This window comes from Bison bison, unplaced genomic scaffold (genome assembly GCF_000754665.1).
Source record: "Bison bison bison isolate TAMUID 2011002044 unplaced genomic scaffold, Bison_UMD1.0 scf7180017864383, whole genome shotgun sequence".
NCBI classification, from domain to species: Eukaryota; Metazoa; Chordata; class Mammalia; order Artiodactyla; family Bovidae; genus Bison; species Bison bison.
In genome coordinates this window covers 5132348-5149568 of record NW_011494955.1, presented here as the reverse complement: position 1 = coordinate 5149568, position 17221 = coordinate 5132348, and the positions used below count along the sequence as shown (strand labels likewise).

General features: G+C 51.0%; 2 protein-coding genes and 1 non-coding gene across 6 annotated transcripts in view; 2 read left to right on the top strand and 1 right to left on the bottom strand.

Moving 5' to 3' along the window:
• Positions 1 to 16069, top strand: part of GALNT6 (polypeptide N-acetylgalactosaminyltransferase 6) — a 34489-nt gene extending 18420 nt beyond the window's left edge. For 3 of the 4 annotated variants that reach the window (XM_010857849.1, XM_010857848.1, XM_010857847.1), the window contains exons 5-12: positions 1974 to 2123; positions 3170 to 3404; positions 6854 to 6971; positions 9044 to 9244; positions 9781 to 9912; positions 10520 to 10621; positions 12585 to 12737; positions 14430 to 16069. In XM_010857849.1, coding sequence (XP_010856151.1) covers positions 1974 to 2123; positions 3170 to 3404; positions 6854 to 6971; positions 9044 to 9244; positions 9781 to 9912; positions 10520 to 10621; positions 12585 to 12737; positions 14430 to 14543 — 1205 coding nt within the window. In that variant the 3' untranslated portion in view covers positions 14544 to 16069. Of the gene's footprint in view, positions 1 to 1973; positions 2124 to 3169; positions 3405 to 6853; positions 6972 to 9043; positions 9245 to 9780; positions 9913 to 10519; positions 10622 to 11739; positions 11795 to 12584; positions 12738 to 14429 lie in introns of those variants that run through there. The other variant, XM_010857850.1, reaches the window with a different exon arrangement.
• On the bottom strand, positions 578 to 650 carry TRNAG-CCC. The gene has a single exon. It is a non-coding gene; the product is annotated as a tRNA-Gly (tRNA).
• A 100-nt stretch (positions 16070 to 16169) lies between the features above and the next one.
• Positions 16170 to 17221, top strand: part of CELA1 (chymotrypsin-like elastase family, member 1) — a 21812-nt gene continuing 20760 nt past the window's right edge. Inside the window, exon 1 of the mRNA XM_010857851.1 lies at positions 16170 to 16351. The gene's annotated coding sequence lies outside the window, so the exon portion shown is untranslated. The remainder of the gene's footprint in view (positions 16352 to 17221) is intronic.

Sequence of the window (17221 nt, the reverse complement as noted above, 5' to 3'; positions counted from 1 at the left end):
ACACAATGTGTGTGTGTGTGTGTGTGTGTGTGTTTCAAAGTGGAGAGAGGGACTTCCCAGGTAGTCCAGTGGTTAAGACTTTATGCTTCCACTGCCGAGGACCCTGGTTCAGTCCCTGGTCAGAGAACCAAGATCCACATGCCACATGGCATGGCCAAAAATAAGAAGTAGAGAGGGAGAGATCAACCTGCACAAAAACAGCCCCCATTTTGTGCGATATGACGCTGGGAGCAAGGCCTAAGCACTGGGCTGACCCCACACCCCTCGAGAGAGAAAGGACGCGGTCAGCCTTCACTCCTGCCCCACACCACCACTTCTGAAACCACAGGCCATCCATTCTGCACGGTGGGGAACAGAGCAGCTGCACAGATAAACCAAAACAGCACTTAATGAATCATCACTACGATTTGGACTGTTCCAAGATGGATTGCTTCAGAATAGGGTTATTTTTTAAAACTACGTATATATTTTAAATCTTGAGTAAGTGTATTTTATTTTTTATTATTTGTTTATTTGGCTGCACGGGGTCTTAGTTGTGGCACACAAGATCGATCTTCTTGCGGCATGTGGGGTCTAGTTCCCTGACCAGGAATCGAACCTGGGCTCCCTGCATTGGGAGTGCAGAGTCTTAGCCATTGGACCACCAAGGAAGTCCCTAGGGCTATTTTTAATGCTCTGAGGGTTTCTGACTGATTTACAAGGGTCCTGAAGTGAGCCCTCTCTCAGAATGAACTGGAAATCTCATCAGATACCCCGCCCTTCAAAGAGCTTTCCACACCCCCTCTCCAATTCGGGCGTTGGCCCCTCCTGCAGTCTCCCCCAGCCCTGCGCCACCTCTGGCTGTTCCTTCATCACCTACCCTGCAGTCGCCCGCTCCCTGGGCAGAGAAGCTCACTGCTCTGCCTGGCTATGTAGGCACTGGGTATCTGGGTATCTGGTTTTTAAATTTAATTTAAGAGCTGTTCTGCATCATTTCATCTTCCTAAAAATTCCACGTGCAGAGGAGGTAATAAAGAGGATTAGAGTAAGACTTCTTGCTGCTGCCCCAGAAGCCAGAAATGAACACTTGTGTATGCTCTACCTGTCAGGCTTGCTCTGAAGAGCCTGGGAGACAGGGACTCGGACACAGAGAAATGACTGCCAAACCCTCGTGTGGAAAGGAGGGGAGGCCTGAGACACAGCTCTGAAAATCGGGAGCTGAGAGGGAGCTGAGGCCAAAAGAGGCACATTTGAAACCAAAGAAACACAGCTCTGAGGTCCTGTCTCTAACATCAGAGAAGTCGCCCCGGTACACAGACACAGGGTGGGCGCTGCAGAGCCAGTGGAGTGTCCTGGCAAGGTGGCCATGTGCTGTGGGAACCTCCTCCATCCCCCGACGCCCACCTTGGTCTTTGGTGAAGTTGCTCAGCACAGTAGGTGCGAGAGAGGGTTAAAATGCAGGCCTGCTGGAGGCCTGAGAGTGCCCGGACCTGGCACCCACAGAAGATTATGTGTGCTTCCCTTGTAGCTCAGTCAGTAAAGAGTCTGCCTGCAGTGCAGGAGACCCGGTTCAGTTTCTGAGTCGGGATGATCCCCTGGAGAAGGAAATGGCAACCCACTCCAGTATTCTTGCCTGGAGAATCCCATGGACAGAGGAGCCTGGCAGGCTGCAGTCCATGGGGTTGCAAGAGTCGGACACGCCTGAGCAACTAAACTACCACCAAGTCACTTCTGTTGTGTCCGATTCTGTGCGACCCCATGGACTGTAGCCCGCCAGGCTCCTCTGTCCATGGGATTTCCCAGGCAAGAATACTGGAGTGGGTTGCCATGCTCTCCTCCAGGGGATCTTCCCAACCCAGGGATCGAACCCACGTCTCTTACGTCTCCTGCATTGGCAGGCGAGTTCTCTACCACGCGCGCCACCTGGGAAGTGCGATGGGGAGTTAGGTTGTGACAAGGTGTCGAGCGGGTGGCAACGACCCTGTGCCTTCCAGAGTACTTGAAGGAGCCCCTGGAGCGGTACGTGAAGCAGCTGCAGGTGGTGCAGGTGGTGCGGCAGCAGGAGAGGAAGGGGCTGATCACCGCCCGGCTGCTGGGGGCCAGCGTGGCCCAGGCGGAGGTGCTCACCTTCCTGGATGCCCACTGTGAGTAAAGGGGCCGTCCTGGCTCTGCCCCGCTTCCCTCCCTGGCAGAAGGAAAAGCTGGGACCCCCGCATCACCCAGGCCCCTGCCTGCTCTGCTGTCCCAGGAGCGAAGCAGTCTTGGGACTCCCCCAGATTCTTCTACCCTTCTCTCACCCCATTCCCTAGGATGGTTATCAGGAGGCACGCACAGCCCTAAAACCACTAAAACTAAAACCTAAAACTGTGGTGACCCCACAGTTGCTGGGAGGATGCTCTAGAACCCAGACACTCCTCTCCCCGCTCCCCTGATCTGTACCTCATTCTGAGCTCAGCCCCTCGGACAGGCTCCTATTACCTCTGGGCACTGTTCGGTGTGGCCCTTTCCACATGGAAAGGAAGGCCTGCTTTTTGCCCCCAAACAACACACTTCCCTTGCTGTTGTCAGGGGGGAAAAATGTCCCCTGAAAGCAGTGATACATATTCTGAGAAGCTGTAGACTTGGAGTCAGAAGACCTGGATTTGTGTTCTGACCCTGCCATTAACTGAGCCTCAGTCTTCTCCTTTATCAAGTGGGATAAGGATGCCAGCCATACTCACCAACAAAATCATCACTCCAGGGGCCAAATCATCTCTGCGGTTCATCAGAAATCCCCAAGGGGTGATTATTCTGCAGCTAGAGCTGAAGCATGAGGTGCAGAGACCCCAGGGAGAGGGGCACCCCCTCATGAGACCCTCACGCAGGTGGGGAGAGTCAACTGAGTGGCTAGCCTGCAGACCCTGAAGACAGCCCTCTACGGCCTCCCTGTGCCTTTGGAGCCTCCATGTTACTCCCCTGATACCTCTGTTCTCCCCTCCAAAGCCATTTGCACCTGTCTGGGAGGAGGGGCAGGGGTAGGCGGGTCCTGGGAGATCTCTGTCCGCTCTCTGTGGCTATGGAGCTTGCACGTGTTTTCCTGCCTACCACTGGGGAGCGGGTACTTGTCCTCCTGGGGCTCCCCACTGGCCGGGAGGCGCAGGCTGGCTGGGGGGCAGCACCCTGACTGCTGTCTCCTGGCCCCGGCCTGCAGGTGAGTGCTTCCACGGCTGGCTGGAGCCACTCCTGGCTCGCATCGCCGAGGACGAGACGGTGGTGGTGAGCCCAAACATCGTCACCATTGACCTGAACACTTTTGAGTTCTCCAAGCCTGTCCAGAGGGGCCGAGTCCAGAGTCGGGGCAACTTTGACTGGAGCCTGACCTTCGGCTGGGAGGTTTTACCAGCACGAGAGAAGCAGAGGCGCAAGGATGAGACCTACCCCATCAAGTAAGTACCGTAGCCTTGTGGGCCCCCAGGCTGGCCTCTGCAGTCACAGGGACCCGGGCCATCTCAGGTCAGCGTTTATTAGGTGTTGTGTGAAGAGCTTAGCATATTTAATCATCATCCCCTTGAGGTAGCTACTATGATTAGCCTGTTTTGCAGATGAGAACACTGAGGTTCCTGGTAGTTAACAGTTGGCCCCAGACTATACCAGCCTGGAAACTGGGGGAGCAAGAATGCCCATCCCACCAGTTGGCCACAAGCCTGTCCCCCCACCATGGTGCTGTCCTGCCCAGTACATAACAGTTGGCCCTCACTCTCCATCTTCCTTGTGCCAGGCCCTGGGTTCAGGGCTTTCTGTACTTTGTCTCATTATTTCTTCCCTACAGGTAGAAAGGACATGACTGCTGCTTGCAGAGACATAGTGGGTAGAGACCATTGTAAAACAGCCATTATAATAAGAGGGGGTGATGTGTGCAGCCAAGTGGCCATCTCTGACTGAGAACGTCTTAAAGGAAGATAGACAAATGTCCTGCAATTGGCAATGTGTTGCGGTTGTCCTGAACTTTTTCAGGAAAGGGCCAGATAGCAGATATTTTAGGTTTGGCCAGGCTAGGGCTTCCCAGGTGGCGCAGTGGTAAAGAATCTGCCTGCCAGTGCAGGAGATGCAAGAAATGCAGGTTCAATCCCCTGGAGTAGGAAATGGCAACCTACTTCAGTATTCTTGCCTGGAAAATCCCATGGAGAGAAGAGCCTGGCGGGCTGCAGTCTGTCGGGTTGCAAAGAGCTGGACACGACTGAGCACGCACACACATACACACATGCTGCTACAAAGAAGAATCTTTCCAAAATGTAAAAACTATTCTATGCCAGAACCGTGGAAAGGCAGGCCAGCTTTGACCCACAGGCCACAGTCTGCCAGCCCCTGAGCTAGAAGACAGGTGCTTAAAAGTTTATCCATCGTTTGATGCCCAGCTGGGTTTGCCTTCTCCCAACACACCCACTTTGCTCCTCCCTCTCAGACTGCCTGTGGGTGCTGTTGGAGACCACAGACGTCTCAACCAGACTGAGTTGAGAAGTGAGTTTTAGAGTATCCATTGCTTCTGGATTATCTGTACCACTGTTTTTCTATACTGGCCAGGAAACTGAAGGTTCAATCAAACATATACCAGGGGTGGTGGGAAGCAGAGTTGGGGATATAGTGAGCAGAGTTGGGAGGGAAGGCTTTTTCCTCTTCTACGTCCCTAGATCCTAAGAAATGCTGCCCAGACCCTCAGTAGAGAGGCTGCAGGAAGGAATCCCATGGATCTGGAACAGCCAGCTGCTCTGTCTCCTTTGGAAGGAAGAGAAGAAGCAGCAGAAGGGGCAGAAAGGAAAAAAGAAGACAGGAGAGAGAAAAGAAATTGGAACTCCCTATTGACTCTCTGCTTGATTCATAGATGTCTTTTGTTTGGGATGCACAGCAACAAAGTCCCCTCCCCGCAAGCTAGGGGCCAGGCACACAGTGGCACAGTCAGGGACAGGGCACCTGGCCCCCACCCATCACTGACGTCCCCTGCTCCAATGTCCAAGGACCATGCAGCAGGAAGACAAAGCTCCAGTGTTTGAGCAATGAGTCTGCTCCCTGGTCCGAATGCCCTGGTGCTGTGCTTGCTTGCCTCAGGCACTTTGCTGGGTACCCCCCAGGAGACCTGCAGGCAGCACCCTCTCTTCCTCCACTCCCAATGTCAACAGGAGACTAAGGAGAGGTGAGGACCCAGGGGACCTCAGGAAGTAGGCCCTGGCAAATACAGAAGGTTTTCTCTGAAAATACAGAGAGTTTCTAGAGGTTGCCTATTGGTTGTGGGTCTGTAGTGACACTCCCCGTGTAGTTTATCCTCAGAGATAATTTGTCAGTGTCTTCTTAGTCAGAGGGACCTCCCAAAACCAAGAGACAGGGACTTCCCTGGTGGTCCGGTGGTTAAGATTCTGAGCTCCCAGTGCAGGGATGTGGGTTTGATCCCTGGTCAGGGACCTAGTTCCCCTTTGCCACACTAAAGATCCTGAGTGCCGCAAGTAAGACCTGGTGCAGCCTAAATAAGTAAATAAATACTAAAAAGAAAAAAGCCAAGAGACGGGCTTAGGTCCAGGAGACCCTCAAGAAACAGCCAGTTAGTTCCAAAATGCTCATCTAGGGTCCAGGACTCTCTGAGCCTTTCTTGGGCTGGCTTAGAACCCCCTAGGAGAAGCCAAAGCCAGGAACAGAAAGCCTGCCTGAGCTTGAAGGTTTCCCAACCGAAATTCCTTCCAGAAGGTGGCTACATAAGCCAACCTCAGGGCAACGAGAACAGCGGTAGGGTAACACCCACTTCAGGCTCCTGTGTGGTTGCCTTGACTAGTCAGCCAGTGAATACTGATCGAGGCCCTGCTGTGTCCGAAACACCTTGACTGGTCCTGGGCTTACAGAGGTTTCTGCTTGGCTGTGCCACATGGAGCCGCCCACTGAGAGCAGCAAAGCCCCATCCGAGCCAGCCTGCCTGGCACAGAGACCAACTGTGGCTGATACGTGTGCGCTCCTGTCTCCCCAGCCCCCACCCCTGCCTTCAGTCCTTAGCTCAGCCCCTGTTGTGAGCAACGTGGTATCTAAGTTCTTGATGTTTTATCAGTTTATCTAAATGTGGGTCTGTGTCTCCCTGCCTTTGTCCAAAAGCCAGAAAATCTTTTTGTAATCTCCAAATGCTCCCTTTAGTCCAAATTGAGTTTAATTTCACCTCACTTCCTACCCTGTTTCCGGGAGCACCTATGTCCAAAACCATTTTCACAGAGCTTCTGATGACTGAGTATCTATTGTGCTTTATGAACTTTGCTGCCAGAAAGCAAAAGATGGTGACTTTTCTCTCAGCAACTACCCTGTCTCTCTACTGATCTGTCTCTTTACTCTGTATGACTAATACATAGCACAACCCCAGGCAGCCCGTGTGTAATATATCCAGTTGAATGAGTAAATAAGTGCCTTTTATTATTATTTATTTACTTACTTACTGTTGGCTGTGCTGAGTCTTCACTGATGCGCGCGGGCTTCTCATTGTGGTGGCTTGTCTTGTTGCAAACAACCGGCTCTAGGTACACCAGCCCTCCAAGGCCTATAGAATCTTCCTAGACCAGGGATCGAACCCATGTCCCCTACATTGCAAGGCGGATTCTTAACCACTGGACCTCCAGGGAAGTCCATGAGTACCTTTCAGAAGACAGTCGTGATCTTTACATCTCTCTTGGACCCGGTCCTAGAAGGCAAAGAATAAAAGCTCAATAGACATTTGCTAAGTGAATGAGTTAGTGGCTGCACATCCCAGACAAGAAGAAAGGAGGAGGGAGGGAGTCTTAGAAGCATCTGTGGTGAGTCCGCCCCTTTCCAGGCTGGGCTCCGGCCCCTTTCCCCCCAGAAGATGCACATGCTTTTCCCTCTGTCTCTCCAGATCCCCGACGTTTGCTGGTGGCCTCTTCTCCATCTCCAAGTCCTACTTTGAGCACATCGGTACCTATGATAACCAGATGGAGATCTGGGGAGGGGAGAACGTGGAAATGTCCTTCCGGGTGAGAGCGAAGAGGGCTTCGTGGGGGAACCACAATGTCCCGGGGTACGGATGACCTGAGACCCTGTCTCTTAGGCAGCAGCAGGGTTGGCATATCTGGAGCTAAACTTAGAAGGGTGGCTCTTCCCCGTCATGACTCCACCTTTCCTCTGCCCCCACACCCCCCGTCCAGGGCCATGGGACTCAAATTGGACATATGGGAAGAGATGACTGGGCAGAACCCCTCAGAGGGAAGGGATAGCTGGGTAACAGGGACCGGACATCTGGGGACCAGTGACATCTTTCGTGATGTCTGTGGGAACAGAATTAGGGTGAAGGTGGGACAGGTCAGTAAGCAGTCACTATCCTTTTTCTGGAAAAACCAGGCTCCACTTTCCAGGTCAGAGGACACATGCCTTGGTAGCCTTTGGAGTTACCCTCCCCTACGCTCAGCATGCTCTTCATAACTGTAAGAGAAGATGATGGCCCAAATTCTGGTGGACCCCAGAACTCTGAGAGATTCCAGGAATAAAGCAAATCAGGATTAGGTTAGCAAGAAAGGCTTCCTTGTGGTGAAATCGACACAAATCTCCGACCAGGGGAAAGTAATTAACAAGGAAATGAGCTTGCTTATGAAGTCATTTGGATGGCATCTTCGACTCAATGGACATGAGTTTGAGCAAACTATGGGAGCTAGTGAAGGACAGGGAAGCCAGGTGTGCTGCAGTCCATGGGGTTGCAGAGAGTCGGGCACAACTGAGGGACTGAGTAACAACAGTGAAGTCACTTATCACAATGCCTGGCATGTATAAGCACTTCATTGACATCATTGCTGTTACTATGGCTATGATTATGCATTTCTGTTGCTGCTGTATGAATAGCACTGAAACATGTATATTATCATATGTGAAACAGATCGCCAGTCCAGGTTCGATGCATGAGACAGGGTGCTCAGGGCTGGTGCACTGGGATGACCCTGAGGGATGGGATGGGGAGGAGGTGGGAGGGGGGTTCAGGATGGGGAACACATGTACACCCGTGGCTGATTCATGTCAATGTATGGCAAAACCACTACAATACTGTAAAGTAATTAGCCTCCAATTAAATAAATAAATAAATAATAAATAAAATTAATAACAACATACCTCCCAATCTAAAACCTAAAAAAAGAGAAGATGCAAGCGGAAGGGGTGTCCTAAACCAGCCCTCTGACAGAGAACGGTCACCAGCTTAGCACCATAATTCCCAGGGTCCTGATTCTGGGCTAGTTCATGAGCCTCTGACCTCTGTTCAGTCTTTCTGTAAGGAGGCTACTGTACTAAAGGTCAGGTGATTGCCATAAACCACCTGATGGTGGCTTTTGATCAGTGCATTGATGCTTTGATTGGGTCACAAGTCCATCTCCATTTGAAGGAGCTTGAGTTCCTGAGTTTCCAGTAACACTTGAGTAAGCTGATGAAATCACCTTTCTGGGTCAAAAAGCCAGGTGGCGCCAGAGCTCAGAGCAGGTAGATGGATGTAAATTTGGCCATCTGTCTCTTCTCCAAAGGGGGCCCTGGTAACCCTCAGGACCCTGCAGATTTCCACTTGCTTAAATCAAAAGTGAACCACATCAGAGAGCCAGGGATTGTATAGTTATGGCCTGTGATGAAGCCTGCTGCTGCTGCTGCTAAGTCGCTTCAGTCATGTCTGACTCTGTGCGACCTCATAGACGGCAGCCCACCAGGCTCCTCCGTCCCTGGGATTCTCCAGGCAAGAACACTGGAGTGGGTTGCCATTTCCTTCTCCAATGCATGAAAGAGAAAAGTGAAAGTGAAGTCGCTTAGTCGTGTCCGACTCTTAGCAACCCCATGGACTGCAGCCCACCAGGCTCCTCCGTCCATGGGATTTTCCAGGCAAGAGTACTGGAGTAGGGTGTCATTGCCTTTTCCAGTGATGAAGCCTAGTCAGTGTCTTTTTTTCCAGGGGGAGAGAGGGGCATTTCCCTGATTTCGTGGACCTGGGGTCTGGCACCCTGGGAATGGAACAGAGTTGCTTGGGGTAGGTTGTCCCACCCACCTGCTGAAAACCCCATCCCGTCTCATCTTACGGCAGGTGTGGCAGTGCGGTGGCCAGCTAGAGATTATCCCCTGCTCTGTGGTCGGACACGTGTTCCGTACCAAGAGCCCCCACACCTTCCCCAAGGGCATCAATGTCATTGCTCGCAACCAAGTGCGCCTGGCTGAGGTCTGGATGGATGGCTACAAGGAGATTTTCTACAGGAGAAATCTGCAGGCAGCACAGATGGCCCGAGAGGTGAGAGGGGGGATGCTCAGGAGATGTTCAGATGAAGAGAAGGGCATAATCGCAGACCCTGATCCAGGGCTTCATGATGATGGAGGCCCACTCAGCTCCTCCACCCAGTGCCTTTACCCCTCAGGCCTTGGGAGCTAGAGCCCAGGCTCTATTTTGGAGGCTAGAGAATGAGGAAGGGCAGGCTTTGTTGTCCCTGCCTGGAGAGCCCTAGCATCTTTTAGAAGGGGAGGGAGACGAGATTTGGAAGAAGAACCTCTTATTGGAAGAATGACTTTGCTCTGAGAAACTAGGAATTGAAGACTGGAGGAAAACTGAGAGTTCACAGGAGATGGGGAGTGCTATGGGTGGGGATCCCAAAGCCAAGGCAAGGGGTTTGGGATTAGATGTGGAGCTGAGCCAGGGACCCCAACTGACTGGGAATGAGCATGAGATGCATTCTGGGAGAAAGTAGTCCCAGAACCCCTAGGCTACATCTGCCCATGCAGGAAGGCCAAGACTAGTGAAACTGACCTTTTGGGGGCTGCCTTAATTGACAGAAATCCTTTGGTGACATTTCGGAACGACTGCAGCTGAGGGAGCGACTAAACTGTCGCAACTTTTCCTGGTTCCTGGACAACGTTTACCCGGAGATGTTTGTCCCTGACCTGAAGCCCACCTTCTTTGGAGCTGTGAGTCTTGAGAACAAATATGCCTACCCATCATCCCAGAAGCCCCGGGAGAATTTTCAGGACCACTGAGCCCATAGCTGGATGAGAAACAATCGATTTTTACTCTCCACACTCGTTTATCCAGGAGGGGGACCTGGAGGCCGCTCCGTCTTCTAGAGCTAGCTGAAAACTTCATAAGGAGGAAACCACCTGTTAGCAGTGGTTCTCACCCACTCGCATCAGTCACCAGAAAGGCTTGTTAAGACACCACCTGTCGATTCAGGAGGACTGGGATGGGGCCTGACAATTTGCATTTCTAACCAGCCCTCAGGCGATGCTGAAGGTCGGGAGAATCACACTTGGAGAACCACTGCTCAGAAGGACATTCCTACAGGCTGAGGGCTTCTCCCAGAGACCTGACTGGTTGCCCACCCTGCCCTAGCCCAGCCCCTGGGTTCTGCACCTCATTTGCTATTCACTCTAGGCATCTGGGTTAATAAGTCGGGGAGGAAGGTCAGAGAGGGGGAATGCAGCCATGCAGATTTATTCCAGATGGACCCTACACCACAAACCAAAAAAACCCCTCACTGTGTTCCCCTGGGCTCCCTCTCTGTTCACCATCCTGCAGCTCAAGAACCTCGGCGTGGATCACTGTCTGGATGTGGGAGAGAACAACAACGGGGGAAAGCCCCTCATCCTGTACACCTGCCATGGCCTCGGTGGCAACCAGGTACACAGCCCAGCCCCTGACTGGCCTGTCTCCCAGGCACCTCCTCTCTGCACACACCCCCTTTCTCCACACAGAGTAGTCTTTCCTGAGGACTAGGGCACAAGAGATCCAGAAAGAGGAGGGGATACTAGTCCTGCCCTCAGGAAGCCCCCAGTCTGAGGGGAAACGCATGATACAAACAGATAAGGTCCTAAGTGTGCATCAAGGGCATCCAGAGAGGAGTGAGCGGCAGTGCTGGCTGGTAGAGAGGGGCTGGCGGGGAGGATTGTTTATCACAGGAAGCGTGCTGGAGGATGTGAGCTGCTGAGTGATGTTTTAGGGTGACCATGAAAATTTTTTGAGCCCGTTCCCTCACCTACACTCAACTTTTTTTTTCTTTTTTTGCTATTTCCAGGAGGCCCATTTATTATATTTTTTAAGTGATGAACTTTTGACTTGACTTTTGACATTTATTTATTTTTGGCTGATCTGGGTCTTCATTGCTGCACAGTTTTTCTCTAGTTACAGTACTTGGGCTTCTCATTTCAGTGGCTTCTCTTACTGCAGAGCACAGGCTCTAGGGTGCTCAGGCTTCAATAGTTGTGACACCTGGGCTCCATAATTGTGACTCAGAGGCTCTAGAATGTAGGCTCAGGAGCTGCAGCACAGGGGCTTAGTGTCCCAAGGCATGTGGGATATTTCCAGATCAAAGATCGAACCGGTGTCCCCTGCATTGCAAAGTGTATTCTTAATCACTGGACCACCAGGGAAGCCCTTACATTCAACTATCTTCAATGCGTCCCCGGCCTGGAAGCTACCACTCTGATCCTACCACCCATCAGTGACCCCAAAACAACTCCCTACTGACACCTCACAGTTACCTGCACCCACTGTAAGGGCCCATTTTCCCCAGGCTACAATGTCCAGCTCTTTCCTGAGGAATAACTAGTAACCTCCCTGGCCCCAGTTCCTCAATCTACCCTGAAGGCCCAGTATTTGATAAGTAAGAGGCACTTGAAGCAGAGCTGAAGGAAGGAAAAAGTGGCAGGGGACACTGAATAGGATGCCAATGTGTGCAAGTGAAGACAGAGTCATTCTGAAACCATTTCCTGTACCGCTGGCCTGCACCGTGATTTTAGGTGGTATACTGGTGAGCATTTTTTCTATTAAGAAAGCTGAGCACCGAAGAATTGATCCTTTCGAACTGTGGTGTTGGAGAAGACTCTTCAGAGTCCCTTGGACTGCAAGGAGATCCAACCAGTCCATCCTAAAGGAGATCAGTCCTGAGTGTTCATTGGAAGGACTGATGTTGAAGCTGAAACTCCAATACTTTGGCTACCTGATGCGAAGAGATGACTTATTTGAAAAGACCCTGATGCTGGGAAAGATTGGGGGCAGGAGGAGAAGGGGACGACAGAGGATGAGATGGCTGGATGGCATCACTGACTCGATGGACGTGAGTCTGAGTGAACTCCGGGAGTTGGTGATGGACAGGGAGGCCTGGCGTGCTGTGATTCATGGGGTTGCAAAGAGTCAGACACGACTGAGTGACTGAACTGAACTGAATCTAGTAACAAAAAAAGAAGCAGCATTTCAAACACATGATTTCACAGATAACGCTTTAAATGAGGCAAAGTTCATTTTTTTCACTTTTTTTTTTTTTTTTGGTCGAGCCTTGCAGCTTGCAAGATCTTAGTTCTCTGACCAGGGATCGAACCCATACCCACTGCAGTGGAAGTTCCCTGGACTGCCAGGGAATTCCCTAAGTTAAATTTTTACCTAAAGAAAAAATATTTAGTAACTATTATCTATTATTCCAGTATAACCCAGATACGGTGGCACATGAATTACTGAAATCTTGGCACCCACTCACTTCCTCCCCAAGAGGCCATCTGTGATTGGTATCTCTGGGCTGTTGGCTTTGGGAGGTGGCGGGCAAACTCTCCACCTGTCCCTCAGAACCTTCTCTTGCCTTGTGTTCTAGTACTTTGAGTACACAACCCAGAGAGACCTTCGCCACAACATCGCAAAGCAGCTGTGTCTACATGCCAGTGCTGGCACTCTGGGCCTTAGGAGCTGTCACTTCACCGGCAAGAATAGCCAAGTGCCCAAGGATGAGGAATGGGAATTCACCCAGGTGAGTCAGCTGTCCCAAAAGCTCAGAATCAAGAACCTGAGACCACAACTGCCCCCTCTCTTCCTTCTGCATCTTCTTCCTGAGATACTATGAGATGGATCCAGACAATGTAGAAAGTATGGAGAATGTAAGCTTGGTCACAGGCAGGGTTCACAGGACTTAAGTAATGTTTGGTGATGGCTGATTCTGGTTAATATAAAGATGGTGGTGGGGTCATGGTCTAGGGCCAGCTCATAGTTCAAGTATTTTTAGGCTGAACTCCAGTAGATGAAGAGTCACTCATGGTTCCCGCCTGGCCTCTGTGTGCTAAGCACAAGGCTGTACACTCACGTACTTTGGTTTGGTTAATCTTCCAAAGGCTCTTCCCAAGTAGGTGGTGTCCCCATGACTAGAGATGGGCCAGAAGCAGCTCAGCAAGTTTGTGTCTGGCCCAAGATCCTTCACTAGTAAATGGTAGACCTGGGATTCAGACCTAGATAGATCAGATCAGATCAGTCGCTCAGTCGTGTCCGACTCTTTGCGACCCCATGAATCGCAGCACGCCAGGCCTCCCTGTCCATCACCAACTCCCTGAGTTCACTGAGACTCACGTCCATCGAGTCAGTGATGCCATCTAACCATCTCATCCTCTGTCGTCCCCTTCTCCTCCTGCCCCCAATCCCTCCCAGCATCAGAGTCTTTTCCAATGAGTCAACTCTTCACATGAGGTGGCCAAAGTATTGGAGTTTCAGCTTTAGCATCATCCCTTCCAAAGAAATCCCAGGGCTGATCGCCTTCAGAATGGACTGGTTGGATCTCCTTGCAGTCCAGGGGACTCTCAAGAGTCTTCTCCAACACCACAGTTCAAAAGCATCAATTCTTCGGCGCTCAGCCTTCTTCACAGTCCAACTCTCACATCCATACATGACCACAGGAAAAACCATAGCCTTGACTAGACGCACCTTTGTCGGCAAAGTAATGTCTCTGCTTTTCAATATGCTATCTAGTTTGGTCATAACTTTCCTTCCAAGGAGTAAGCGTCTTTTAATTTCATGGCTGCAATCACCATCTGCAGTGATTTTGGAGCCCCCAAAAATAAAGTCTGACACTGTTTCCACTGTTTCCCCATCTACTTCCCATGAAGTGGTGGGATCTAGATAAGTCTGACTCAAAAGCACTGGTTCTTTCCATTACACTGCCCTGCCTCGGGATGAATGATGTAACTTCTACAGGATCGGGCTCAAACTAGCAGCCTCCGATGAGCTTCCACACCCACTCCACCCCAATCCCTAGTCCTGGGCTTAGGAAAAGAGGAGCCTAACCTTGGGGCTACAGCGAAGGGAGTAGTCTGAATATGATCAAAGGCAGAAAGTGCGGGTAGACCGCAGTGGCCCAGGTCTTTGAGATTGGCCATCTGGAGGCAGTTTTCATTTTCATTTCATCCTGAAAGCATTTTTCAGTTAGCCCATGGTCCTGCCTTCCTGTGTTGCAGTTATTCATGCTAAAGCTGGAGGTGGGGAATTGGCACCCAGCACAGGAATGCATCTCATCAGAGTATCTGGCATCCAAGGAAAGGAATGCGGAAGTACCCGCCCTGTGCCTTTCTGGATTTCCCTTCCGTTTGGTTCACTGTCCTCATCTCATTCCCCCTGGCAGTACTATCAGAAGTCTGAGGCCTAAATTGACCCTTTGTTTTGCTGTGTCATCTTTTAGGATCAACTCATCAGGAACTCAGGATCTGGTACCTGCCTGACATCCAAAGACAAAAAGCCAGTCATGGCCACCTGCAACCCCAGTGATCCCCACCAGCACTGGCTCTTCATTTAGGCCCTGGATCGCCCCCTGTGGGAGTTCCCACAAGCTTCTCAGGAAACAGAATCTGGGGGAACCTGACCAGCAGCTTCCCTGTCAGCCTTAAAGATGGATTTCAAACCCAATGGAAGTCAAGGCAGAACCTTCCTACTCCTTGCAACAACATTGGGCCTGTTTTCTTTCCTCCACATTGGTGGACAAGACCATTAGAACACATAAGACAGGGCCTAGAGCTTTCCTTCTGTCCAAGAAACAGACCTTCAAAGCAAAGGAGGCAGCTGGGGAAGGACCCGGGGCAGCAATGCCAAACTCAAGGAAAGCACCTCTGCAGCCACATCCTGGATCCCTGGTCATCTAGGACACCTGCAGCTTCCACTGAACTATAGAGTCTATCAGAGGAATTGGAGGTCTAAGTCTTCCTTGCTGTTTTTACCTGAAGCACCTTGACAGTGCTTGACAGGTACACAACAGTCCTGTGAGAAAGACAGGAATCACCGTGCCCATTTTATAGACAAGAAAACTGAGGCAGAGAGAAGTAAAGGAGCTGGTCTGTATTCCACAGCTGGTGCGTGGCTGGAGCTGAAACTGAGGCTCAAATGTGAACCTTGAACCCAGGCTCCTCCCACCACGAGAACACTAAGCAACTAGCCATCATCTCTCCACTCTTTTTTCACTCCAGTCTGATCCTTTCTGGCTGACTGGTCTCCATAAAGCCTAGAACAGTGGAGCCAGGTAACCATGAGGGAGACCACATTTGGGAATCCTGTGATGTCCATTTTGAAAGAAACTTTGTGGAGCTAGCTGGTGATTTCTCAGGTTTAGGTCCCAGAGACTTTTTTTCAATGCTCCTCGTATAATGTAGTTCCAAAGAAATTAGCCATGGATGAAAATGAAGGCGGGATGAGGGCAGTGCCCACCAGACCCTGATTTTCCAAAGGTCTGCAAGCACAATTTAAAAATCCTTGTTTTAATCCAAGCCTATCATTTTCATATTATGAAACCAAAGCCAGATAAGAGAAGTTACTTGCCCTAGGCCACACAAGGAGGTAATGGCAACCCAGAGGCTAGGACCCAGATAAGGCTAACAGAATCCCTGGGAAGTCTGAGGAAGCAGGGCTCACGGGTAGCCTGGAGCATGACTTTGTGACTGGCCCGGTCTGCTGTTCTCGCGTGAACTCCCCACGTGGAGCAGGCCTGCTGTGCACCTCGGCTCTTCTCCAAGCAAGTTGGACCCCACCACACATGGCCGCTTTGCCTGAAGTAGAGAACCCCAGCTGCCTGAAAGAGGACTCATTGCTTCCAGGAGGGATTCCTACTTTGAGTAGCGAGCTGTCATCTTGGGGATCACCACATGAGGGTGCCATGGGACCACAGCTGCCTCTCCTTCCCACTCAGGAAGTCTAGGTCCCATGGGGTAGCCCAGCCAAAGAGAAAGAAGAGTGGCCAGCAGCGGGGAAAGGGGAAAGTTCTTTCCCAGCAAGAGAAGAGAATGGCACATAGATCCCAATGGAAATAAAGGTTTTATGGCATGGGTGAAGGAAGCTGGCATTGGGTTCCTCTTCTTCTGGCTTGTCCCTTAGCTGATCTGTTTGGAGGATCTGCTGCTTCGAGTTGTGAAGAACCACGCACATCTGAAAAGTTATCTCAGCCACTGTCTCTTGTCTCTAGAAATCCTCTAGGTTTCAATCTGGCCTACACAACTGTGTCAAGCATGGGCAGACATGAGGACATATGAGGCTTCCCCCTGTGGAACTCCCACTCGAGCTGGGAAAAACGCTGTGAACAAGTCATACCAAAACTAGAGATTTTCAGAGCTGGACTAGGTGAGTTAGAACAGTTCCTTTCCTTTAGGGAAATCAAGGAAGCCTCACAAAGAGGCTTCACATTTGACCTTAGACCTCAAAGGATGAATCCTCAGGTAGGAAGAGCTCAGTAAGGAAAGATCTCACGTGTCAGAAAAGTCGCAGAGGGACAGCAGTACAAGTGGATGCAGGAACCAGGAAGACCTCAGGGTGAGGGCGCAGTGGATGGTAGAAGCCAGAAGGTCAGGACCACACTTTGGCTTTCATGAGCCCTAGGCACTTGAGCCATCATTAAAAAATATTAAATTATATTTCTTACAACTGCATTGGTATTAAGATGAACATAGTCCAGAGTGATTGTAGAGACTGAGACACGTTTGCGGGCCTAAGAAGTATTACGGGCCTCGGGCACTGTGCCTGCTCCGTTTACTGGGGGAGTCAGCTGTGTAGGACAATGGGTGGGGTCCCCACTGAGAAGAGTTTGACCACCATGCTAATAAGTTTGGTAAGCTCTAGGGAGTCTTAGTCCTTAACTCCAATCTTAGCCCTACTCTCGGTTGCATTAAGCATCCAGACATTTATCAGGCACTGATTGTCTGCCGTTTATCTTGATATCCTTCATATTCTCTATAGCATCGGCCAGCAGCTCTGCAGCCCCATCTTATGATGCATGCCCAACCAAGGTGCCCTGTCATGGCACTCAGTTTCCTCACCCCAACCCCACAGCAGGAGAGCCTCACCCAGGAGCAGTCAGCTAAGGATAACCCACAGGAGTGAGAGATGCAGCAGGTTTGGGGGTGAAGGGAGGACCAAGGAAGAGAGGTGCTCAAGAAGAGAGAAAGGAGCTAATGGGGTGGTGGAAGGGCTCAGAAACCAGAGTCGTGGCCTGCC